The sequence below is a fragment of the Coccinella septempunctata genome, chromosome 3 (genome assembly GCF_907165205.1).
Source record: "Coccinella septempunctata chromosome 3, icCocSept1.1, whole genome shotgun sequence".
Classification (NCBI taxonomy): Eukaryota; Metazoa; Arthropoda; class Insecta; order Coleoptera; family Coccinellidae; genus Coccinella; species Coccinella septempunctata.
In genome coordinates, this window is record NC_058191.1 from 31,584,587 (window position 1) to 31,607,404 (window position 22,818).

Here is a 22,818-nt window from a genome sequence, read left to right on the forward strand (position 1 = left end):
ACAGACACAGTGACAAAAATTTTAGAAAAAGTTTAATATGTTTACATCACGTACAAAAAACCTAATAACTCAAAATCTCTCCAATTTTATTTATTAGTATAAATTCTCATAATCTATTCTTGTGTAATACAATATGTCAGCAGTTGAAAATCGAAGCGTATTATATTCTTCAATATGCTCTTTGAAAAAGCTGTTGCTCCCAGGAACAATGCCTTTTTGAGGTATTTATAGATCATTCTAGCATGCTTCTTCAGTTGCACAGTTTTTAACAAATATCGGTCATTAACTAAACTCTCAACTCGAACCCACATTATGATATTCACTGTATTTCGAATTTCATCTCCAAAATATCACGAACTATTTTTCTTCAAACTGCTACTACAGTTAATAAACGAAATTGAGTCAAAAACATAACACTCGCTTATATAAAATCAACAAATTTCACGATATACATCGAACTTAGCCATCCAACATCACATGTATTAACAGAAATACCATTTCGTCGAGACAGTAGATGCTGACCATGGTTTTGGTCTCGTCTCATTCGACCTCGTCAAAGCAACACAACTCCTACCTCGACGAAAGATTTATTTCTATCTTTTGATACTAGACCTTGAGAAACTTTGTCGATTAATTTTTAAGACGCTAAAATTCAAAGCAAATTCTATTTAAATACTTTTTACATTTATTCAATAACCACATTCTGTATCTTACTGATATACTAAACTAAACATTTAAACAATTTGCATAAACATTCCAAATTTCACAATAGATAGAATCAAAAATTCTTTGATTAACCAAATGATGTCCTGGATGAAGTTTTTGGTGTTTCTGTTTTATCATCCAATGTCTTTCTTCTGATAATTCTTTCCTCCGTATCCACTTGAACGATTTTACATACTGATGTCACATTATCGATTATATATTTTCCTCTTTCCTCTACGTCTGGACAGAAACTTTGAGAAGATTGTTTGGCATCGTGAATTTTCTCTATTTTCTCGTCATCTTCGAAGATTTCTGTTCTGCTTTCTTCTACAATTACTTTCAGGGGAGACGTTCTATCATGTTGATTGTCGGACTCATTGGAAAGCTTGTATGTGAAAGGTGTCATCTGTTCCACATGCTTATACATGGATGATATTATGGTGTCTTTTTTACAAAGACAGCTCCTATCAGTTGTTCCCGGAAGATTACTCAAACTTGTGATAACTCTACTCGATTGGTCATCCCTCAGAGGTACCGCAGCCATTACTTGCCTAATGGAGTTGGGGGAAGTATTAACATTTCTAATGGCTTCACCGAACGTTTGTATGCCTATATCTCTGGTTTCACATAACTGAAATATAAAACGATTATTGCCAATCCTACCATCCTGATCGTTGAATTGGCAGTTGTTTCTTTTAAAACTCCAAAAACATTTTCTTGCCATAATTTTCTAGATGTCTCCGATTGTACGACAACGGCCTACTAGATTCCTCAAAAACTATCCAAATTGCTTGTTTTGCAACATCTTTCGCAAATTGTACAAGGTAAAACTCATAGACTCTATATCGCCGTGAAGCCATCAAAAAATGTCATGAAATGTTTCAATGAAATACTGGTTGTTGAGAAAAAGTCAAGTTATTGCAAGTTGTCATTTTGAAAAAATAGGCAATGGGATATCGACTACGAATTCGCCTGCATTTCAAAAGATGCTCTGAAGCTCTGTGTAAGTGATTACAACTCACTTCGGTTCGTGAAACTTGTAGTTGCGCTGAAGAGAATTAATAAGCCGGAAACCGTGATCTATAGCTGCGATCGATTATCTTGATTTGATTTGGGATAAGATCGTTCTAGCGTTAACAATTATTCGGAATTTATGTGTTAAATAGCATTTCCATTTAACTATGGAGTGATATTCGATTTCGTTGAAAAAATAACAGATACATATAGAAACTAATCACCCTTGTTCTACATCTGCAGGTCATATCTTCATGATCTTTGAACAGATAGTTTACCATTGAGCATTTGTCATGAACATTGTCGCATATTGTACAAATGCACTGAAACCTGAAACATGAAATAACTATTCAGAAAATACAAATTGCGCTGTTTAACGAGCGTACAATTTATTCTCTAGTTTATTCACTCTTTTCCTGAGCCTAGAATTTTCCTGTTCGAAGAAATCTCTTTCGGCCCTCATTTTATCCATTTCCGAGCTTAATTCAGATAAAACTTTTCCTTTAGAACTCATCCCATTTAAATCAGTTTCGAGTTTTCTACATTCGCATTTCAAGTCAGAAATTTTTTTGTCGCGCTGAAAATTGTTAGTTGGACAAATTCATTCTTCGAAAATTTTAAGACTTACTGCTCTATTATCCATTTCTAACTGCTGATTTATATCTTGGAGGTTATTCTTGCTCTTGAGAAGATTGTTTATTTCTATCTCCTTTCTGTTCACTTGTGTTCGGCAATCCTCCAAATCATTTTTCAACAAACGAATCTATCAGGGGAAAATTAAATTTTGACAAAAGAGGACTGTGAAATAGCTGAGAAATCGACTGAATTATTATGATTTTGGCAGGAACGCACCTGGCGTTCATATTCTACTACAAGATCTTCCAATTGCTTCGACTTGTTTTCTAATTCATTGACAGTTTCCATCACTACAGATACTTGCACCCTAGTGTGGTTAGAATCTGTCTGAAGCTGATGGTTAGATGTTGCAAGAGCATAGGTCTCCTTATTCAACTGCTCAACTTCAGCTTGTAATGACTTGCTCTGTGCTTCCTTCAATAAGTGAATTCTAAACAAACTCATTGAATTTAAAAAGTCCTCACCTTCTCCTCAAGAATGGTCTGACATTTTTTTACATCCTGTAGTTTTTGTTCATTATCCGTTTGTAAATTTTTAATTTCTGTTTCTTTATTTTCTATAATCATTGCTGATTTATCGCATTGATCTTTAAGATCGATCACTCGACCTTCTAAGTTCCTTAAAAAATATAATTGTTTTAGTTTATAATAAAAATACAGGGTATGATATGAATACTTCATATCATCCTTGAGTTTTCTCATTTCTTCTTCTAATGTGGAAATTATTTCGTCCTTATTTTTTGTTTCTTCTTGACATTGGAATAGCAGTTCAGTCTTTGTGTCTAATTGATTCTGCAAAATTCAGAAAACTTGTTTAATATGGGAAAGACCTCGAGAAATTTGATTGAACCTAAATATTCTGTCAATTTCCCAAGTGGATGGATATTGATACTTATCTTCGGAAAATATTTCGTGGATAGTTTGTTGCATTCGAAATTATGATCATTCTAAAAAATTCTATGATTGGGTGGAAAGGTGGTTGGAGCACTTTAATAGACAAATTGACAAAATACTAGGTGTAACAAAAAGGGCTCAATGATTTTCTTTTTGGGATTTCCATATTTTCGATCTAAAACAATCAGTAAGCATATTGGATTGTCCGAATAATCTATAGGATTTCTTCATCACGCACCAAAAGGTTATCCTTATCGTGATTCAACTGCTTCAAGGTATTCATAATATCTTCTGAAGCATATGAAACTCTCCTTCCTGGTTCAGTGGTACCATCGGTGGTCATACAAGGGCATTTAGGCGCCGACAGTTGCGAATCTCTGCTGTTTCTCTTCTGATATTTTGACGTGTTTTGGCAATTCATAAGTTCTGCTTCTACTTCCATAAGCTGAGCTTGTGTATCCAAAAGAGCATTATCACATTGTTCGTGAAGTTTCCTGAGAAAAAATAAAACATTACAGAATCTCAATCGAAAAGAAATTCTGGGAAAAGTTTATACTCACTTTAATTGACAATACTGCGTCTGGATTCTTTGTACTTCCCCTTGTGCAGCATTCAATAAATTAGTGTACATGCCTACTTTCTCTTCTAGTGAATTAATAGTGACTCTACGAATGCCTTGAGCTTTCATTAGTTCTCTTCTTTCCCCTTCCAATTTATTTATGACATTTTCATATTCAACTCTTTGTTCTTGAAATTTAGCGTAGTCTCTGTTTTTACTTTCACTTATAGTCTGAAATATTTTTTTCGAATTTTGCATCATCGTTCATGAGTTTTATATTTTGATTGATCCGATAAGTTTGATCTGAGTTTTCTTTTCAGTAAAACCGAAGGATAATCATTTTTGCATTATCTAATCACCGCATAGTATTTGCCGCTCATTTATTCAAATAAGGAAGGAAAAAAGTGATGAAACTTAGGATCCTTTCAGATCTTCGCAAAGAGAATTACTTTGGCAACTTTTGCAATAATTCAAAAGATTTGTAATACCTATAGTACATAATAATAATAATAAGATTATGACATTATGAATGACTGCATCTCTCAACGTTTCCATCTTTTACTACGCTTCAAATTCATTTACGCGGTATGCTCTGATTTATGAAATGAGAAGTCGGTAAACACGCTGTTTGAACAATACCTTGATTTTCTCCCTCAGACAGTCTGTTTCTGCCTCTAGTCTTTGAATATCTAACCTCAACAAATCTCTTTCTCTCTCCGTCCTTTTGCACGAAGCCTAAAAACGAAGTAAGTTTCAAAATGAAACCGACAATTTAGAATGGAAACTTACCTTACAGCACTTTCCCGTAGGAGATTCCGAATCGAATCTCGGCCCACCTTCCTCTAAACGTGACATAAGGCAGAATTTGTCTTTTGCTAGAACTTCATTTTCTCTTTGAAGATACTCGATCATTTGCTCTTTTTTCTGACAGGCTATGCAGCTTAAAGCATTTCCTTCCTTGACGAAAAGTTGTTTCATTATTGGGGAAGTCAATAGCAGTAGTGAGTTCTCATCAATGAAGCTATATTATATGATTTTCATTTCTCAAACTATTATGAACAAATTAATGTTATTTTACAAGAATTTTTTGGTCGTATCAATCAATTCGTTATTTAGCAGTTCCTCATCCGATTCGAGATAGTTATTTATTGAATATCTACGTGGGATTATACGCTGAAAAAATCTCGTTATGTGCGTTGGGCTCTGATAATTGGCCCAACTTCTTGGTCCTCTAGTATGGAAACGGAAGATCCAAAAAATATCCGCTTGTTCTCTTTATACGCAGAATTAATGCTCCACAATTTTTATAGTAGATGCTTAGTCGATATTCGGATTTTCTGGGAAATATAATCGAAAAACCTGCCTTTTGGAGGACACCGTTTGGTCGCCAAAGGCAAAGGCTCTCCTCCCTCGAGAGGAAAAACTGCTCGGAAAGTATTACGGCTTGGCTCAGCCTTCTATAACTTGACCACTTGGATCTTTTCTTCTAATCATCAGTGATCAAAGATTCTCTCTTATCTTTGATCACTGGTATTGTTGTCATGTCATATAGGGGGCTTGGCTGTACCTACTGAGAATCCAGGACTGCTTTCTAGATATGAATGGTTCTTAAATTAAGAACCCGCCAGTTCAACTTCCCCTGTATAAAAGATATTTGTATCGACAATATCCTGTCAGCGGCGCCACAAATTCCCCATTGCCCGAAGTTTGCTGGTGTAGGCCGGCGAAAGCACTAGGAGTGTTCCTCCAGAGAGTTTTTCTATTTTTTTATACCTCCAATTATTGGACCTCTGCCTTATATTGGCCGCAAAAGGGTTCAGATCCAACGGATGAAACCATTAAAACAATACAACCAAAGATTCATTCTGCACGAAACCTTTTATTGGATTTAAATCCTTATTAGCCTTCCTTTGTACCTAGCATCATAGTGAAACCTGAAAGGTTACCTAGCGCAATTGTAGAGTGAAAGCCTCTCAAATGTGAATGAGCTTGGTCAAGATATGTGAAATTTGAAGCTTATTTTCATCAGTAATTCGGAATGAACCTAATTGCATGTCTCTATAAAGTGAAAATGTAGGGTACCTACTGTGATACCTATGTTTGATTCCAAAGATTAATTATCATAAATAATGAGCCAGAAATACCCAAGAAAATCTACACATAAATGATGATTTACCTCGTCTTCTTGACTTGCCCCAATATTCTCGAAAAACTTGAGTAGTCTTTCGAATTCTGCCCTATAGTAATCTCTTTCATTAGACAGTCTCTCGATACACAATCTTGCTTGAACTTCTCGGTCTTCTATTTCATTACACGTAGCTTCCTTCTGTAATTTGGAGCACACATTTCTGCATCTCGCATCTCCACATGGCGGAAGGGTGACGGTGGCCTTATCAAGTAGACCAACGCAGTATGTGGTTGGTTCAGACCACAGGGTGATGCACGTTTGATTGGTCTTTTGTGGTTTGACTTGCGTACACGCATCCGATTCAGCTGTTGACTCTCCTAGATTAATGTTAATGTTAGACTTTTTAAGAGCAACACTTTGCGTGTATAATAAACGCACACGAAATCAATCAGTTACTATACCCATTTTAAAATGAAGAGTACAACCAAGGAGTTAAACTTTCGTACAACTTTGAATTTTTCGAACTTATATTTATTTTAAACTTATATATGCGATTTGAACTTTTTGGTATAACGATTGTGAAGAAAAAATATCATTTTGGTGCCCAGAACGTACTGTTTTTAATACAGCTACTAGAACTCTCTTAACATCACCGAGACTTCTTACTCTTAGCTGAGACCCCGAAGATTTTTTGAAGTTATGATACTAATTGCTCGAACCCTCTTCAAAAAGGTTTTCATCTTGCCGAGAACAGATTCATGTAGACTAGCCCCAATCTACTAAACTATATGATTCATTGCTTCCTAAATTGGTCTATCTTCTGGTGTTTAAGTAGCCGGTTTAATACAATCAGCAAAGATATTTCCTTACAAAAACTGCCTTCTGGGTTTTGCTTAATCTATATTGAGTGATAAATGATTTTCCATGTCAAAATCAGAAAACCTAAACTATCGAATAGGACCTAATAATTGGATTGTGCCGAATTTAGTGAGTTGAAAGTTAATATATTACTTTCATTTCGCAGAGTAGACCTGGTAGGAGGTCTACCTCTAAAACAAGAGTTCCGCCACACTCAATAGACGCTGATGAGGTGATTATTGGCGCTCTTATCCTTGATTGATAACGAAGTCGCAGTTCAAAGTTTTTCGCCTGGCAATGAATACCTGGAGCATTTTATTATATAAGGACCTTGTACAATGCCCGAAAAATGCTTTTCTTCGCTTTGCTACACAATCGCCGTTGTTATCACACTTTGAGCTTAAAAGCCCTCTTCAATCATTTTAACGAACATTTTCATAATCAACTCTAATATTAAAGCTTCTATTAGTTTCCCTTTTTGTAGAACTAAAAGAAGACTTCGCCAAAAAAAAATATTGGTAACAAAATTCGTTCGGCTCGTTTCTCATTTCATTTGGACGATATTTACTCAGATTATTGCATACACACCTCTATCAAAAATTTCCTCATCTGTCATTTGAGCTTCACCAGACGAACCTGAGGCTACCATGGACGTTATTGAGGCCTTTTTTGTTCTCGATGTTGGTCTTGTTTTACTACTTTTACTCCTACTTTTTGCTCTTTTCGAACCTTTGCTTTTTTTGGATGAAGCATCCCCTCCTGCTCTTGATTTTTTGGTTTTCTTAATAGTCCCTTCACCTCCAACACCCTTCAAACAGTATAGTGGAATTAAAATTACGCAATGTCGCAATTTGAAAATGAAATTTCTCGAAACAAGCACGAGATCGCAGTTCATTTTAATATTGTAACTTATTGCTAGTGGATTCATCAACAAATAATATTTAAAAAACGGGGTGTATTCATTATAAGAAAAGGTGGTTTTTTCAACTTACCATTATTATAAAAATGGTGGTAAATGGTTGAAAGAAACAAAACTTTTATATTTTGAGTTTCATGACAACGTGAACACGAGTTCACTTGATTTCTAAAAAAAAAACAAACTCCAGCAAAAAGTGTTTTTATTTGAATGAGACTATTCTCAACTATAATATTATTCATTAAATTTTTTTCATAAATTGCTACAAAAAAATATCGGTGCCTCAAAATAGATGACGAGTACGTAGTTCAAAAGTATATAGGTGTTGAATAACCACATTCTAACCTTGCTGGTGATAACAACAATCAACATCTGGTGACAGATCTACAATTACATTTTGAAATTAACTGCAAAATAGGATTTATTTGGACAAATGGTTTTTCAAACTGGCAAACCTATCCTGTCGCTTCAACAGGTGAGTTTAATCACTATGTGTTTCATTATTCTTATCTATTTCCTACTTCTTTGCAGTTTATTTTGAGACAAGAGGTGAAAAAACTGTATAGGGAAATTTTCAGAACTATAAGGAGAGTACCTGGAGAAAGTCATCAAAATGAGTTGAAAGAATGGGCGAGGAGGGATTTTCGATCCAACCTTAATGTGACAGATGATATCACGATACGTATGCACATAAATTATGGAAAACGCTGTTTGAAAGAATTGCAAAACAGTTTGGATTTGTCAGGTTGAACATATACTATACACTTCTAATGAAATTTTTTTGAGTACTATTGTGTATTTTGTGGCCTAGGATTTATCTCTGTCTACCATGTAAGTGTGTTTTTATTAGGTATTGATTGTAAATCACAATAATTCTTTTTAAAATTCACATGTATATTGTACATTGCTTGATTTGTTTTATTACCCTGAAAGTTTACTTTCTAATCATGTAAGGAACTTAGACCATGACTTTTCTTCTTTTTCTTTTATAGTTCATTGTGAATAATCATTCTTGGTCCTTTTTTAATTTTTTTTGCCTTTTTTTGAGTTTTGTGTATTTCAGTTTCATTGGCGTCTTGTGTAGGTTTTATCTTTCTGTATGGATTCACATAATTTGGATCTTTATCAATATGGTTCAGTTCTTGACTTACTAAGTGGAGCAATTTAATGGTACCCTTATCAAGTAAATATCTCATTTGATTTGAAAAGGCGATACCCCATTGAAGAAGGACATCCCAATTATTATTGGTTTTCAATACGTCAACAGCAATGTCTGGATAACGTATAATTATTTCAGAAAACAATGCAGTGTTCTCAAGAATGCTTGATAAAGCTTCTCTCACGTTATTATCTGAAGGGAACTCTGAAACGCCTGGTATAAATGAGGAAGCTTCTATTGCAGCCCTGTGCTCTTGAATGTTGCTGAATACTTTTTCAGCCATTATTTGAATCATCGAATATTGTTTTTCGTAATGAGATATTTTCCTGAAAGATTTTATAGCTTCCAAGTGATTCACTCTCTGCCTTTTGAATAGCTGCTTATCTGATTATTGGATAGGAAAAATTCATTTAAAACTGATGAATTTATTGTAAGGGAAATCATTCGAATTTGGCGCCTGTTAAAAATGGAAGGATACATAATTCTTCCGCCAACTGTGGCGACTCTGGAATTTGTGCGAATACGTGAGCGTAACATACAATGAAAAATATTATGTAATTCATTATAAAAAAAAATATTAATTATTTAATATCGATCAGTCTGTGCAAACAAAGCCTGCAAAGAGTATTTAAAAAATGTTTGGTTATTTCATAAATTTTATGTGACGTTTTTCTTCTTCCTCAAATCGTTGTAGATGTATCTGAATGTAGTTTGTTCTAACTACCCTCCATAGTTCAAACCAACAACCAACTGTCATTTCAATTTTAACAGCTGTTCGGGCGTTTGACAGTTGGTGCTAAAAAAGTTAAAAATGGCAGGAACAGGTCCAAAACAAGCTGATACACCACTAGAATTATTAACAAATCATGGAACAGTGAAGCCACCTTTTCTATACGATGTTTGGGGTTATCTTGTTGGTGGTGTTCTAGGTTTTGGAGGTGCTCTTTATGGAAATTATGCAACAAAAAGGCCCATCGTGAGTGGTAAGATTAACCTCGCTTTTACTTCAATCGTTTATATAATACCTTGGCGCTTCAAGGAATGAATTGGTTTCAGGTGTGCACAGAACTGCCGCAGTAACAGTTGTTTCAGCCTTACTTGGAAATTATTTTGATGATTTGAAAAAAGACTATGATGCGGAGAGAGATGCAGTGCTTCGTCACTATGTACAGTTGCATCCAGAAGATTTTCCTCCCTTTGGTAAGAATGCGTAATGAAAAAGTGCACCCTATTTATTTTCTTTACATTACAGAAAGGAAAAAGTATGCAGAAGTTCTTGAACCTTGGGTTCCAATCCGTTAATAAGGTAGACTATAAATATAAACAACAATTGTAGTATAGTGGTCAAAACAAATTTAGTTCTTGAAGTTGTTTCATTTATGCCTTATTGGATAACATATATTCTTCACATTTCTCCAGACGTAATACCATTATGTTGAGTACTATTTTAAGCAGCGTGTCTCTGAAAGCGTTCACAAACTTACTTTTAGTTCCTCAGAGTATGCTCTCTGAGCATGGCCATACTCTCGGAGTAAGTTTGTGAACGCAACCTTTGTATTTCAGAAAGCCACCACGATATTCATAGGCTAGAAATGAATAAAACACAACACATGTATAAAAACAATAATTTATTGTTGATTAACGAATTGACTTTTACTTAACCTCTCAATTTTGGCATTCATTCAATACTATACTACAGTAACTACTTAACATTGTCTGGAATATAATTATCCTTTCCTGGTATTCCAGAACCTCCAGCATCTCCCAACCAAGGATATTGTTTGGGACACTCAAAACATGTTTCCAAATATCTTATGTCTGTGAAATTCATATCTGGCGTTTTGAAGTTTAGTGCGCACTTATTTGATATGTTGCACGGGGGTGGAGGTGTATTTTCCTTCTTTTTTTGGCAATCCCAAGGCTCGTAATTGTTTAGTTCATCCAGTGCCTTGGGGTCAGTTATCCATGTTAATGCTTGGGTAACTGTCACGAAGTATACGTCAGGCCTGTAAGAATAATTTTTACTTGGGTATTTTTTACACGACATGCTTTTGCGGTTACAAGAGCACCAATGAATTTAAGGCAGTCCATAATTCGTTTCGGAGAAAATCCCTAGCGTCACCATTCCCGTACAAAAACTTAATGGAATCGCATTGTACTTGAGGGGATGATAACCTCGCCATCTCGACTATTTTATTCAGCCGATTTTTGGTGAAACGAATTAGTTTTGTGAATTCTACTTTAAAAATAGCTTTAAGTTCTTATGAATTTTTATAGTAATTCGGACAGTTGAGCCGTCTACTCAAAAGCCTGCGATACTGGCAATCTAGTAACCTGAAGAAGTGGCTATTAAATTATAGATTCCTATATTGACTGCCAGTCAGCACATGCGCAGACATGTATATATAGCAATAAGAGGTTGTTGCCATATGAATACACCCAATCACGAAGTTGCGTGAATAACTAGAACATTTTCACTGTTATTCCTTCAACTACTCTGAAAATATTTTATTCTTTGATGACTTTTGAAAAATCAAGAACAAAATATTCTTGAAATAGTCTAAGGAATAACCATTAAAATGCTACATGTTCACCAAATACCCTGTATAATGGAAGTAGATATAACCGGTTGGAAATAGGCAAGATCTTATTAAATTTTTGTGACTCACAAGGTTGTAGCCCAGTCTAAAAATTTATGGAGTCCCCTTTCTAATGGCTTGATAGAAAACCAGTTTGTATGGAATGGCATCATGTAGGGAGCTTTGTTCTGTTCATAATATCTACTGAAGTCTTCTTGCAGCCATTCGAAAACTTCTTCGGCATCGCTGTTGTGGAGTACACATTGGTCAAGGTATGGGCAATGGCCCCCTTCGAAGTCCTTGACATAATGTTCGTTTAGCGGCACTTCCCAAACTCCTGAAAATTTTGAGATTATATAGTGATTGATCTTGAAGATGTTATCTTTTTCGATAAGTTTTTTTTTTTTGATGCGATATATATAGGTACCTGGAAAAGATTTGGTTGGGCACGTTCCTGATTTACATTCATGGGGTATTTTATAATCCAATGTGTAAGGCCAAACTGGAATGTCGGACGGGGGTACCCCTATGGAACTGTCGTAAATATAACCAAAGTCTTCTATTACCTGGAAGAAAAAACGCCATGTATTGTGTTATGAATAATGGAAACTAATCAATAGATTAGTAGTAATTGAATATCATCAAATTTTTCTTGAAACTTTTCATGGGTTTTCGCTCCCAACATCTGAAAAATATGCTTGTATATCTCGAATTATTCTTTAATCAATATGACTCGACCTTAATTTGGCGTTTAAGATTGCCATTTTTGAAAAAAATCTACATTTAGGCAAGATCCCTTTTGCATAACCTGGCCTCTTGGTATAAAGTACTCAGAAATCTCATCATAATCCATGCATACTTGTTTTTAATTATTATTATTATCATATAGAACTTAAATCTTGATTCAGCTTAATCAAATTTGATTTTGAAGAAAAGCCCAATATTCGGGCAAAATATTATTTGGCAATTTCAGCTCACCTTGTACTGAGTATTACGACCAGGTTTCAAAAACGGCGCTCTCATTCCTACCACTTCGCTTTTAGATACATTCGACAGATGTTTCAATATTTCTCTCATTCCAACCATTTCACCAACCCACTCCTCATATCCTTTATCTTGCAAACCCGACTGAAGTCTGAAAAGATTCGATACAAAAAATATTTTGCGATTTGTAATACAACTTACGAAATCGTCTCTGTTGCCATTTCGTGACCTTCACTTGCCAACTTCTGTATCATCTGGTAATTGCTGTACTCGTGGGATATGAAGAAAGTACCTTTGATCTCGCAACCATTAGGGTTTTGCCTCTTTTTGTTGAACACTTTTTGATAATGTTCGAAGTTGTTCAAATTCACAGCGCCGTCGAATGTCAGAAGGACAATTTGTGGAATCTATCGTCAATAAAATAATTGAAATATAATTTTGCATTTTTGAATGCCCCAGGAAAATACTCACGTCGTCTGCTTTTAAACCTCCAGGAATCAATGTTCCATCTTTGGAACAGAAACAGTAAGGTAGTTCGCAATCTGCAGGATCGCATCTTACTGCTAAGTCTGTAGGAGGCTCTGTGATAGGTGCTGGAGCTGAAATATCAGTTCAAATAAAATTTCAGATTGAAAATTTACTGATCGTAAAAAATTTATAGGAAATAGAGTAAAAACTGAGTATTCAATTTTAAATATTTTTACTTCCATGCTCTGAAGAAGAGTGCAACCGCTGTAATTAGTTTCTTGACACAGTCTAGTGAACTTACTTGTTGCTATTGGTCCACATCTTACTTCGTTTTTGAACGTGCAAAGTTTGCTGATGTCATCGAAGTAGAGCCCTGAGGGACACCTATTCATATATGGAAATCCATCAACGCACTGTAATTTAAAATATCCAATTTTAGAACAATAAGGAGAGGGCCTAACTTGAAACCATTCTTGGAAGTTTTTCAGTTCGAATTGTAGCGATGATTTAATTAACCAACACTCAACACATATGTATAAAATTGATGGGACTCACCTGGTAAAACCTCCTACAATTTCCTGGATCGGCAAAATTTCCATTTCCTACTTGCTGAGGGCATTCGAATTCTTTTCCCTCGTCTTTGGCTTTCTTCTCTGTTTGGCAATGAACTACAAGAAAAATAGATCTTTCAAATTCGAACCATATAACAAACTATAAATTGGTTAGCTAAGTATATTGAATCTAAGAGCTAAGAGCAGGATTTGAAACCAAAATCTGTGGCCTATGTGAAAATCTTGAAGAATAAAAATCGTATAGGCATTAATCCAGTAAGATACTATATAATTTAAATCCCCTTTGGGCTTTACTTATGGGGCTGTATAAAACAACTAACGTTTCTCGTTTGTCAACACATTACCACTTAAGAACAATTGCAAGATTCAAAACACAGTTGATTTCTCCTAAATTTATAATCCACTTGTATATGTATACCTACTATTTACTCCAAGTATTACTTGTTACAACAAATCGTTCTCTTTTTCGCAGAAAAAATACATTACAACAATCCTGAATTCCAGACAAAGTCAAGGAACTTTTTATAGTCTTGCAGAACCTTGAAAACAGTACCTAGAATTTATTGTTGTGATCTGCTAGTCGTACAATATCGAGGTCGAAGTAGAAAGTGCATATTGGCGATAATAACTTTCGTTATCCCAATAAAATCTTCTCGAATTCAATTGGAAAAAGTCGATGGTGTGAAATACATCACACGAAACTTTGTTGGTATTTTATTTGTTCCTGAATGCTTATGGATTTTTGTCACACTCGAATGTATTACCTCAAGGCTTTGACGACGGTTATACCGGTTTCAAGTGGTGCATAATTTAGAATGTTGGATTTTCAAAACAAGAACAACTATTTTGAATTCTGATTCCATTCCTGACAGAGAAGTTGATTGTATCAACAATGTAAAGAATACCTTAACAGGTATACAGTATGAAAGATACTATTTTAAATATTGGGAAGAACATTGCTACCGCTTGAGGAACATTTTCGTATGAAGGAATGGATTACAATTGTGCCTGGAATAATAATTAATCTCTGCCTTCTTCAGAATGCTTGTTCATTAAAATTTTTGTTCAATTACTGATTCTGGACCCAAATGCCATCAAAAAACGGCTAGCGGCGCTGATTTTGTAGACGTAAATTTCCAGCAGCTAGAACAATGTGTTGAAATGTACCTACTAGAATTATTTTGCCATAACAATTTTGTTTTTGAAATGTTTTAATTTTCGGGACCAATATTCAGCATCGTATGACACTAGTGATGGTTTTTGCAGGATAACCCTTCTAAGTACAATAGTGACATCAGATGAAAAAAAGTTTAATCTACTCGACTACCTTGAAACACATCTTCATTCACTAGCCGTATCATAAAGAAGACATTTTGTTGTAAGATTTTAGCTACTGATCAGAAAAGGCTCTGTCACACACGTTTGCGAGTTACTCTTCGAAAAAGTAAAGGAGCTGAGAACAAAGAAGGACAATGAAGATGTCTCAAAGGTGAAAATTTTCTCTTATCCGCTTATATGGAATGTATGCCAATTCAAATGAAGTGAACAGTGTAGGTACCCCAAAACCTCGCTCGATGAGCTGAATTCTGTTCCTGTTGAATCTCATAAAGAGGCGTATAACTATTATATCTATTATATCGTGATAGAGAGTAGTCAAAAAAAAGTTCCAGATTTTATTTTGATTAATTTCTGTTTAATTATAAAAAGCTATTTCTATCATTTTGTAATATTCTACCCAAGAAGAGAATCTCTGGGGACGGCGACGTAAATGCTTGCCGAAACGTTGGATAGAAATGATCCAAAATGTTAGAAACAGCCCAATGCACTATACTATAAAATTTCAATTTGTATTTTATTATATAACGGTTTGTTCCTTGTTACACTAAACAAAAGCTATTTCTATCATTTTGTAGTATTCCACCCAAGAAGAAAATCTGTGGAGACGGGCGACGTATATGCTTGCCGAACCGTTGGATAGAATGATCCAAAAAATGTTGGAAACAGCCCAATGCACATTACTATAAAATTTCAATTTGTATTTTATTATGTAACAGTTTGTTCCTTGTTACACTAAACAAAAGCCTGCATGTACAATGCACTGTAATCCATACTCATACAATTACTCCATGGGCATATTAAGGTAACAGTTGTTACCTATAGCTAGCATTTTTTACAAATGCAAAATGTTTTATTTTTATTAAACTTGGTTGAGTACAATAAATGTATTATTATTATTAAAATAATAGCTCAACACAAACTTCATCTCTAGAATCAAAAAGATGAGATGTCTCCATTCAGATACTGTTATAGACTTAATATAAGATGACACAGATAGCTTTGAGTCTCTAATGTATTTACTTCACTGCTACTAGTGATAGGGAATGCTCAGTCCACTTCTTTAGTGCATGCTGTAATATATGATGTAAATTCATTTTCTCTAAATGCACGGAAACGGTCATCAACGCGCAGTGAGAAATCTAATCTTTGGTAAATGACAGTCCTTCACATCCGCAACAACACTTCAAACAAGTTATAAGGCATAACTTATCTTATGGCATTCATATTGTATGGACTGATAAGTAAGATCTTCTGATCTTTGCATATGTTAAATGAGAACCCCGATTGACAGAGATTTGAATAGGGGTAAGGTTGGGTTCAATACACGTCAATCAGTTGGTATTTTGGCTGCCCATATGGGGATCATGCCCCGAATTTCCTGAGATTCATCAGTTTGATTCAACTGTAAAATTTGAAGGACAAAAAGAAGGTCCTCAAGGATCTAGTGAGAAGCTGAGACTGTGATCTAGGATGACAGCCAAATCTATATCTGAAGGGTAAGTATATGGGTGAAGTAAGAATTATTAATGTTACTCTTGGGATCAGTCATATACTGTAACTATTTCTATCTAAACTGAATGGTTTTCCCAACCCACAATTAATTGATTAATTGTAAGAGGAATAACATCACAGATTTACAGAGTGAAAGGAATGCTTTACAGTTGATGCAGATGAAGCGTTTTTGTTCAATTCATTATTATAGCTTAAGTTGCGTTGAAAATGATCACATATATGCTGATTTCTCTCAGAATTCTCTTGTAGGTATATAATATTTACGATATATAGTAAAGCGTGAATTTTTTTTTAAATGTACCTACACATGACTTCGTTTTACAAGACATGATATTTGACAATAAAACCTCTATAACTAGTATTACAGCTTAGTAGCCATTCTTTCTACACAAGTATTTGTAATGCCTGAGAATTCAATAAGATTATGTAAGTTGAACACTGAAGATCTCGTCTGGTGAATGTTGCAATCATAACTTGAACGACAAATTTCACTTTCTTTTTCAACAGATTTTTCTTCTTATCCCATTATGTCGATATAAAGGAGCGCTCAAAAATTAAAGTACATTATTACCATAACTGCTTCTGAAATCTGCTTAGCGATTTGGTCCAAAACCATCAGGATTTTCCAGAGTCGGTAGGTATATAGGTATAAATGCGCTTAACATATTACAATAAATTTTTCTATCGAGAAAAAAGAAATGAGCAATCAAAAATTACTTACCTATGGCTAATAGATAATAACCTACACAAAAAAGTACATATTTGTTTTTCAAACTGCAACCCAGCAGGACACCCATTTTCCTGCGGTTGTTGAAGATGGTTCACTCACTGTACACTTGATAGCCACATATAGCTGTTCTCTTCTGGCAGCTCTACTGGTTGCACTTTCCTCGTGAATTCCTTCACATCAACGAATAGCCACCTCGCTTTCTTTGCCTCCAATGGGTCAAGGTCGAACGCAGGATGGAAATTTATTTTGAAGAAGTATGGGAACTCAATCAATTTTTAGATTGAAGCCATTATAGTAACGATGATTTCGATTTTGATGAAGCGCGTAAGTCAGGTTTAACCAGGTCATTAATTAAACTAGAAAGGAGAAAAGTCTTGGTTGTTTTTAGCACGACAATGTTCGAATAAAAGCTCTGTTGATTAGAGGAGATTGGGACTATGCATAATTAATGGAAATATCTTCACTGATGGTGATAAATCCATATATACTTCTTTTCCCTTCTAATATGAAAAGTTATGTTTCTAGACTGTAATTTGAAAAACGGTCATGCGTTCTGAATAAGCATAGAATAGAATTGAGAGCCAAATAATTTGCGGGAAACGAAGACACTCCATTTTATTTCTGTGATCAATTGATCATCCCGAACTAAGTTTCCTTTGAGGTGAAAATTTGGAATCTTGTTAAATTTTCTACAGATCTATAAGGTATGGCAATATCTTTTCATTACAACCAGTCAGAAAAACTATGTAGAGCGTGTCTGAAAGAAGGGTTGGACTTCATCTCAATCCGAAATGACTTGAAGACAGTTTTCACAACATGTACTGGAATCCTGGTAGGTGGATGAATAGATAAATGATCTTTTTATCGTAACTCGTATTATATTTCAAGATTGAAGAGAATGATAAATTACCTAGCACTCTCTGTTCAGAGTGCCATACAGAAATACTGAGGTTTTATAACTTTCGAGAACTATGCAAAAAGTCTAATATAATATTACATGACAATTTGAAGTATAAATTGGATGACTTTGTCATTAATATACAGGAAATTGTAGACGAGTGTCTGTCTGAAGATATTGTTATGCTAAAAATAGACAATACTCGTATCGATCCAACACAAGATATTTCCAATATTACAGAGAATATTCAAAACACTACAGATTTTCTCAACAGCCAAGCATTTGATGAATTACAAGAACAAGAAATTCTTCCACCTAAAGAATTGACCGAATTGAAAAATGTATCACTTGATGAATGCATACAAAAAATTGGCAATGAACCCATAGATTACGCTGAGAAAAATGATACTAAAGACAAAGCACATGATGAACGGACAAAATTTTCACATACTTGTAGAACATGTAAAGAAGGTAACATGAATGTCATTATGATTCTCAAACAATATGAAATCACTTAATAGTGTTTATAGGATTTTATTCACAAAGTGATCTTGAAATTCATAAGATAGCACATCCAGTGGATGATATCCCTTTTTGTACTTTATGTAAGAAAAGCTGTAGCGACTTGAAGGCTTTGAAGAGGCATGTAAGAACTCACATGAAACAGAAAAAATTTTCATGTCAGTTCTGCAGTAAGACTTTCTCAGAGTCTGGAAGTCTTACAAGGCATGTTCGGAAACATAAAGGTGAAAAGAAGCATTTTTGTTCTTCATGTGGAAAAGGCTTTTATGAATCTGGAAGGCTAAAAGAGCACATGAGAATGCACTCAGGAGAAAAACCTGTCCAATGTGATAGATGTCTGAAATCATTTGCAACTATAAATGGTCTGAAAAGTCACATGAAATCGCACACAGATGAGAGAAAATATGTGTGTCACATTTGTAGTAAGTCTTTTCAACACTCCTTTGTATTAACTAAGCATTTGAGGGTTCATAGTGGAGAAAAACCATACAGCTGTAAGATTTGTGGTAGATCTTTCTCACAAGTAAGTAGCTTTTCATTTTTAATTTATATAGTGTGCTAGCTTCAAGAGTTTTTTATATTTGGCAGAGTCACTATGTTACCATTCATATGAGGCAGCACACTGGTGAATTACCATATACATGTAATGTTTGTTCTAAGGGATTCACCCAAAGTCACCACTTGGAAATACATTCACGTACTCATTCAGGATATAAACCTTATGTTTGTGCGGTATGTACCGGAATAATCTCATTCTTGCCTCTGATGCATCATTTTCACACTCAACCACATTTTCATACTTCTGATATACAAGTTTACATATTCAGTTTGTGTGTAGTTCTTCTAATAGTTATGGATACTGCAAATTGAAATTATTATTCCAGCTAACAGAGAGAAATGTAATGTAATTTCCAGTGTTTTCAGGAATGATTTCACTCAATTTTTCATCATAATATTGAAGATCTAATATGATAAAAATATAGATCCCAAAATTTCATTGCATTTGCCTCATATACAACTTACAAGCACAATGGGCGGTTCTCAATCATAATGAATTAAATTTTTTTTTGATAGAGAGTTGGCCCAAATTCTAAGTAGGCTTTTGTGACTTTTGCATAAAACCATTTCATTTGAACGGGATAAAAACCATGTCTTCAAATTCTTTTGCAGTTTTAGTGGTTTACCTTAGTGCTTATACTATTTTACATTTTTCCATTCACTGTGTAGTGTGTTTAGTATTTTATACTAAGTGAAATGAAATCGTTTCGCCAATTTTAATTAGTGAACAAATTTTGGCTATTATGCATCAAAAATTGCTACAGAATAGTGAACCAAGCAGCAAAACAGAAAAAACGGAACAAATTATGTTCAAAAAAAGTGGATTCTAGAATGCTCTTTAACTAGTAGCTATATTTCGCAAGCTTATTTTGTGTATCTACTGCACAATTTACTAACTTTTTCTTCAACTCAAAGCATGGAATCTTGTCTAGCAATTACCTTTATCATTTAATACTTGACAAAAATGGTGTAGGTGGATGGAGCATGAAATTTCTCTGATGACTATTTATGAATATGTTACCTCTAGACTTCCGAAAAGTCCTACACAAACACAATGGAGTAAAGAACTGAGAAGTAAAACAGTTCAAATTTAAAACAGGAAAAAACTTTTTTTCAATGTATCATTCAGATTATGCAAGAAATAATAAATGAACAGATAAAGTTCAAAACGAAGTGGATTCCAGAATGCTTTAACTAGTAGCTAATATGCATGCTTGTTTTATGTATCAGTGCACAATTAACTAACTGCTTCTTGGAATAAATGGGATGTATTTTACGATTCAAACCATTGAATCTTGGCTAGAAATTGCCCGTATCATTCAGTGCTTGGGAATTATGTTGGTAGATGAGGCATGAAATTTTTCGATTATTACTATTTACAAATATGTTCACTCTAGACTTGTGGAAAGTCTTTTGCTCGATCTGGAGATCTACACAAGCACAATCGAATTCACACTGGAGAAAAACCCTTCATCTGTGACCTATGTCCAAAGAGCTATGTAACATCTAGTCATTTAAAGGTTCACATGCGAATGCATAACAATGAGAGGAACTTTGTATGCAGCCACTGTGGATCAGGCTTTTTCGAGAAACGAACATTAAGAGTTCATATCCGGAAACATACAGGAGAACAACCTTACAAATGTACAATTTGTGATAAAGCATTTTCACAATCTAGAGCACTGAGTGTTCATAGAAAGAAACATAGTATTGCTACTATGGAAACTGCAGAGGAGAATCCTATCACCACTTAATGGAATAATTTCTAAGGAATATCCATATTAACAATATTTTATGTGATTGAGTCATTCAAGTTGATATCATGATAATGAATGTGACAATAAATATTTTCACGTGATTTTGAACTGTGAAATAGAAATTTTTTTGATTAAATCAAGAGGTACATTGAAATTTTTTTATTCAAAACTAATAGGCAATCAATCAAGTTTATTTGGACGGATTCAAAATAGATAGTGCGCCATTTTCTCAAAGTTTTTCTAGATTTCTTGCCAGATCCAGTCCAAGACTATTAAGGGTCCATTCCACATCAACACTTTTCACCTCAGACTCAGGATATAGCTTGTTCGTGAGTAGAGTCAAATCAATGTCGCCAATATTGCCGAAATTTGCATCTCCAATCTTTAAATTTTCAAGTTTGTTGTCTTTATCTATTTCTCTATAAGTTGCCTTCTTAACTGAAACACTAATATTGAATGTGAGATTTTGTTTGAGGTGATTATATATATATGATTAATTTCTTACTTCGGGATGTTGACATCTTGTAAGTTTGAAGAGTCATAAGTTATATCATCTATGTCTGGAATTACTGGAATATCATCATCTGAATCTTCTTTCTCATCCTCAAATCTTTTGCTGAAAAAAAGTTTTCAGATACTTTTTTGATTAAATGAGTACTTTGTTCTCACTCTAAAAAATTTGATGATCTGGACCTGGAAGAAAAAACTGTATTTAATCATTATAAGCCTATAAGCTGGAATAACGATCACTACATTTTTGAATCGATCTGAATATAACTTGATATATAGTAAAAACAACAATGTTTTTACGTTTTAGCTGATTTATTTCCATCATCTGCCCATCCACCTTTCCTTCTTGTCATTATAAATGGTTCGGCATTATCATCACCGTCTGCATTTTCAGTGGACATCCTTAACCGTACTTCTTCCTTTCCAACTGAAATAAGCATAATAATATGAATGATCTATATTTAATAAGCAAGATTTTTGTAATATAACCGGAGAAATAACTTTCAAGTACCTGATAATTCTAGCTTTGTATTATAATCGAAACTCATTGATGTTTCGAATAAGTTTTGAATCTGAGAAATATATTGAGACACTTTTCTTAATCTCTGTATTGGATATTCAATTTCAAATCCTCAATAACTGTGATATTTCGAAGATACAAACAACGAATGTTTATATTGACAAGACAATTGTAATGGCACTGCCGCCACTGCCATCTATGGATCAGAAGAAATTTATCTTCCATAATAGCTGCTGTGAGAAAAGAACAGGTAGTAAATAGTGGAAGGTTGTTCCTATAGGTGGCATTACTTGTAGTAAAATTTGTAGTAGATATAGCAGTAATTTGGACCATAGACATAGAGATATGGACTGGGCAATGCCAGCCTGAAATTGGCTATAAAATTATAGAAAGAGAGAAATGATCGTCGAGCCGTTACCTGCCTCTTTTGTGTTCACATAGAGGTTAGTGCGGACCAATCAAAATTCTAGAAAAAGAAAACTACATGCCCGATGTTCAGTTTCTCTCTATCACTTTTTTGACCGCATAGATAGAAAGGGCCATGTCTCTATGTATATGATTTGGACACGTTACTCGAGGAGAACATGATAATCTAGAAAGGCTGATCGTCCAGGGTAAAGTGGAAGGCAGGAGACCCAGGGGCAGATCTCCATAGCGGTGGATAGACCAGATTAAGGAAATCACGGGACAGACATTGCAGACAAATTTGAGGGAAGCCGAGCACCGTCAACGTTGGAAACATTCAGTTGATCCATGTTCATAGACATGATGTCACGACTCTTCAGAAAGGAAGAAGGAAGATAGCATTAATACTGATATTCTGTGAGTAATACCCGTAGATAGAGGAATTATAGGATTATCTATGGTAATACCTCTATCTACGAGTAATACAAAAGGTTGATAGGTTAGGTATATGGTATATTGGTATATTGTATATACCAGCATTGAGTATTTAATCAGTGTTTTAAAACTACTCTGTACCAATTTAGTGTTCATTTATTT

The 22,818-nt window shown here is 34.5% G+C and overlaps 7 protein-coding genes and 1 long non-coding RNA gene across 11 annotated transcripts; 4 read left to right on the forward strand and 4 right to left on the reverse strand.

Moving 5' to 3' along the window:
- Nucleotides 1-688: 688 nt before the first annotated feature.
- LOC123308922 (myosin heavy chain, clone 203-like) lies at nucleotides 689-7,926 on the reverse strand. Of its 2 annotated transcripts, XM_044891732.1 has the most exons (14): nucleotides 7,786-7,926; nucleotides 7,382-7,601; nucleotides 5,984-6,312; nucleotides 4,597-4,764; nucleotides 4,447-4,542; nucleotides 3,809-4,038; nucleotides 3,487-3,742; nucleotides 3,031-3,146; nucleotides 2,820-2,973; nucleotides 2,572-2,769; nucleotides 2,348-2,482; nucleotides 2,106-2,296; nucleotides 1,944-2,049; nucleotides 689-1,336 (listed from the first exon to the last, which is right to left on the reverse strand). In XM_044891732.1, the coding sequence occupies exons 1-14, from the start codon at nucleotides 7,786-7,788 to the stop codon at nucleotides 794-796; spliced, it is 2,745 nt and encodes a 914-aa protein (XP_044747667.1). In that variant the 5' UTR covers nucleotides 7,789-7,926; the 3' UTR covers nucleotides 689-793. The 2 variants fall into 2 exon arrangements, with proteins under 2 accessions (XP_044747667.1, XP_044747668.1); XM_044891733.1 differs by lacking the exons at nucleotides 7,382-7,601; nucleotides 7,786-7,926 and having other exon boundaries at nucleotides 4,597-4,828; nucleotides 5,984-6,200.
- Nucleotides 7,927-8,045: 119 nt separating this feature from the next.
- Nucleotides 8,046-9,827, forward strand: LOC123308928 (LYR motif-containing protein 2). Of its 2 annotated transcripts, XR_006537197.1 has the most exons (3): nucleotides 8,046-8,184; nucleotides 8,241-8,540; nucleotides 9,640-9,827. XR_006537197.1 is itself a non-coding variant. In XM_044891741.1 (2 exons), the coding sequence occupies exons 1-2, from the start codon at nucleotides 8,143-8,145 to the stop codon at nucleotides 8,457-8,459; spliced, it is 261 nt and encodes an 86-aa protein (XP_044747676.1). In that variant the 5' UTR covers nucleotides 8,046-8,142; the 3' UTR covers nucleotides 8,460-8,616. The 2 variants fall into 2 exon arrangements, 1 of the variants encoding a protein (XP_044747676.1); XM_044891741.1 differs by lacking the exon at nucleotides 9,640-9,827 and having other exon boundaries at nucleotides 8,241-8,616.
- On the reverse strand, nucleotides 8,535-9,522 carry LOC123308925 (coiled-coil domain-containing protein 134-like). The gene is made up of 2 exons (XM_044891737.1): nucleotides 9,347-9,522; nucleotides 8,535-9,252 (listed from the first exon to the last, which is right to left on the reverse strand). Exons 1-2 carry the CDS (start codon nucleotides 9,429-9,431, stop codon nucleotides 8,696-8,698), a joined length of 642 nt encoding a protein of 213 aa, XP_044747672.1. The 5' UTR covers nucleotides 9,432-9,522; the 3' UTR covers nucleotides 8,535-8,695.
- Nucleotides 9,680-10,232, forward strand: LOC123308927 (NADH dehydrogenase [ubiquinone] 1 subunit C2). The gene is made up of 3 exons (XM_044891739.1): nucleotides 9,680-9,851; nucleotides 9,925-10,068; nucleotides 10,121-10,232. Exons 1-3 carry the CDS (start codon nucleotides 9,680-9,682, stop codon nucleotides 10,168-10,170), a joined length of 366 nt encoding a protein of 121 aa, XP_044747674.1. The 3' UTR covers nucleotides 10,171-10,232.
- A 247-nt stretch (nucleotides 10,233-10,479) lies between these two features.
- Nucleotides 10,480-17,454, reverse strand: LOC123308924 (chitin deacetylase 1). Its single transcript, XM_044891736.1, has 9 exons — nucleotides 17,043-17,454; nucleotides 13,455-13,567; nucleotides 13,201-13,312; nucleotides 12,903-13,030; nucleotides 12,633-12,838; nucleotides 12,426-12,582; nucleotides 11,875-12,013; nucleotides 11,538-11,784; nucleotides 10,480-10,874 (listed from the first exon to the last, which is right to left on the reverse strand). Exons 1-9 carry the CDS (start codon nucleotides 17,116-17,118, stop codon nucleotides 10,571-10,573), a joined length of 1,482 nt encoding a protein of 493 aa, XP_044747671.1. The 5' UTR covers nucleotides 17,119-17,454; the 3' UTR covers nucleotides 10,480-10,570.
- Nucleotides 14,742-15,805, forward strand: LOC123308929. The gene is made up of 2 exons (XR_006537198.1): nucleotides 14,742-14,960; nucleotides 15,385-15,805. It is a non-coding gene; the product is annotated as an uncharacterized LOC123308929 (long non-coding RNA).
- Nucleotides 17,455-17,632: 178 nt separating the features above from the next.
- LOC123308923 (zinc finger protein 501-like) lies at nucleotides 17,633-20,940 on the forward strand. Of its 2 annotated transcripts, XM_044891734.1 has the most exons (5): nucleotides 17,646-17,883; nucleotides 17,940-18,420; nucleotides 18,480-18,994; nucleotides 19,060-19,203; nucleotides 20,427-20,940. In XM_044891734.1, the coding sequence occupies exons 1-5, from the start codon at nucleotides 17,758-17,760 to the stop codon at nucleotides 20,781-20,783; spliced, it is 1,623 nt and encodes a 540-aa protein (XP_044747669.1). In that variant the 5' UTR covers nucleotides 17,646-17,757; the 3' UTR covers nucleotides 20,784-20,940. The 2 variants fall into 2 exon arrangements, with proteins under 2 accessions (XP_044747670.1, XP_044747669.1); XM_044891735.1 differs by lacking the exon at nucleotides 19,060-19,203 and having other exon boundaries at nucleotides 17,633-17,883.
- Nucleotides 20,931-22,169, reverse strand: LOC123308926 (intraflagellar transport protein 43 homolog). Its single transcript, XM_044891738.1, has 5 exons — nucleotides 21,808-22,169; nucleotides 21,597-21,723; nucleotides 21,456-21,479; nucleotides 21,292-21,402; nucleotides 20,931-21,232 (listed from the first exon to the last, which is right to left on the reverse strand). Exons 1-5 carry the CDS (start codon nucleotides 21,842-21,844, stop codon nucleotides 21,016-21,018), a joined length of 516 nt encoding a protein of 171 aa, XP_044747673.1. The 5' UTR covers nucleotides 21,845-22,169; the 3' UTR covers nucleotides 20,931-21,015.
- Between the last annotated feature and the right edge of the window lie 649 nt (nucleotides 22,170-22,818).

Coding starts and splice junctions, on each gene's coding strand:
- LOC123308922 (XM_044891732.1), bottom strand. Junction 4,039..4,446: donor GTCTGAGGGAGAAAATCAAG/GTATTGTTCAAA, acceptor AAAATATTTCAG/ACTATAAGTGAAAGTAAAAA. Junction 2,974..3,030: donor AAACTCAAGGATGATATGAA/GTATTCATATCA, acceptor ATATTTTTTAAG/GAACTTAGAAGGTCGAGTGA.
- LOC123308924 (XM_044891736.1), bottom strand. CDS start 17,118: ATGGGTGTCCTGCTGGGTTGCAGTTTGAAAAACAAATATGTACTTTTT. Junction 12,014..12,425: donor GTCGTAATACTCAGTACAAG/GTGAGCTGAAAT, acceptor TTTTTCTTCCAG/GTAATAGAAGACTTTGGTTA. Junction 11,785..11,874: donor CCCAACCAAATCTTTTCCAG/GTACCTATATAT, acceptor CAAAATTTTCAG/GAGTTTGGGAAGTGCCGCTA.
- LOC123308926 (XM_044891738.1), bottom strand. CDS start 21,844: ATGAGTTTCGATTATAATACAAAGCTAGAATTATCAG. Junction 21,724..21,807: donor TACAAAGCTAGAATTATCAG/GTACTTGAAAGT, acceptor TGCTTATTTCAG/TTGGAAAGGAAGAAGTACGG. Junction 21,480..21,596: donor GGAAATAAATCAGCTAAAAC/GTAAAAACATTG, acceptor TTTTTCTTCCAG/GTCCAGATCATCAAATTTTT.
- LOC123308927 (XM_044891739.1), top strand. CDS start 9,680: ATGGCAGGAACAGGTCCAAAACAAGCTGATACACCACTAGAATTATTA. Junction 9,852..9,924: donor AAAAAGGCCCATCGTGAGTG/GTAAGATTAACC, acceptor AATTGGTTTCAG/GTGTGCACAGAACTGCCGCA. Junction 10,069..10,120: donor AGAAGATTTTCCTCCCTTTG/GTAAGAATGCGT, acceptor TTTACATTACAG/AAAGGAAAAAGTATGCAGAA.
- LOC123308923 (XM_044891734.1), top strand. CDS start 17,758: ATGGCAATATCTTTTCATTACAACCAGTCAGAAAAACTATGTAGAGCG. Junction 18,995..19,059: donor GTGGTAGATCTTTCTCACAA/GTAAGTAGCTTT, acceptor TATATTTGGCAG/AGTCACTATGTTACCATTCA. Junction 19,204..20,426: donor ATAAACCTTATGTTTGTGCG/GTATGTACCGGA, acceptor TGTTCACTCTAG/ACTTGTGGAAAGTCTTTTGC.
- LOC123308928 (XM_044891741.1), top strand. CDS start 8,143: ATGGTTTTTCAAACTGGCAAACCTATCCTGTCGCTTCAACAG. Junction 8,185..8,240: donor CTATCCTGTCGCTTCAACAG/GTGAGTTTAATC, acceptor ACTTCTTTGCAG/TTTATTTTGAGACAAGAGGT.
- LOC123308925 (XM_044891737.1), bottom strand. CDS start 9,431: ATGAATTACATAATATTTTTCATTGTATGTTACGCTCACGTATTCGCA. Junction 9,253..9,346: donor ACAGTTGGCGGAAGAATTAT/GTATCCTTCCAT, acceptor TCCAATAATCAG/ATAAGCAGCTATTCAAAAGG.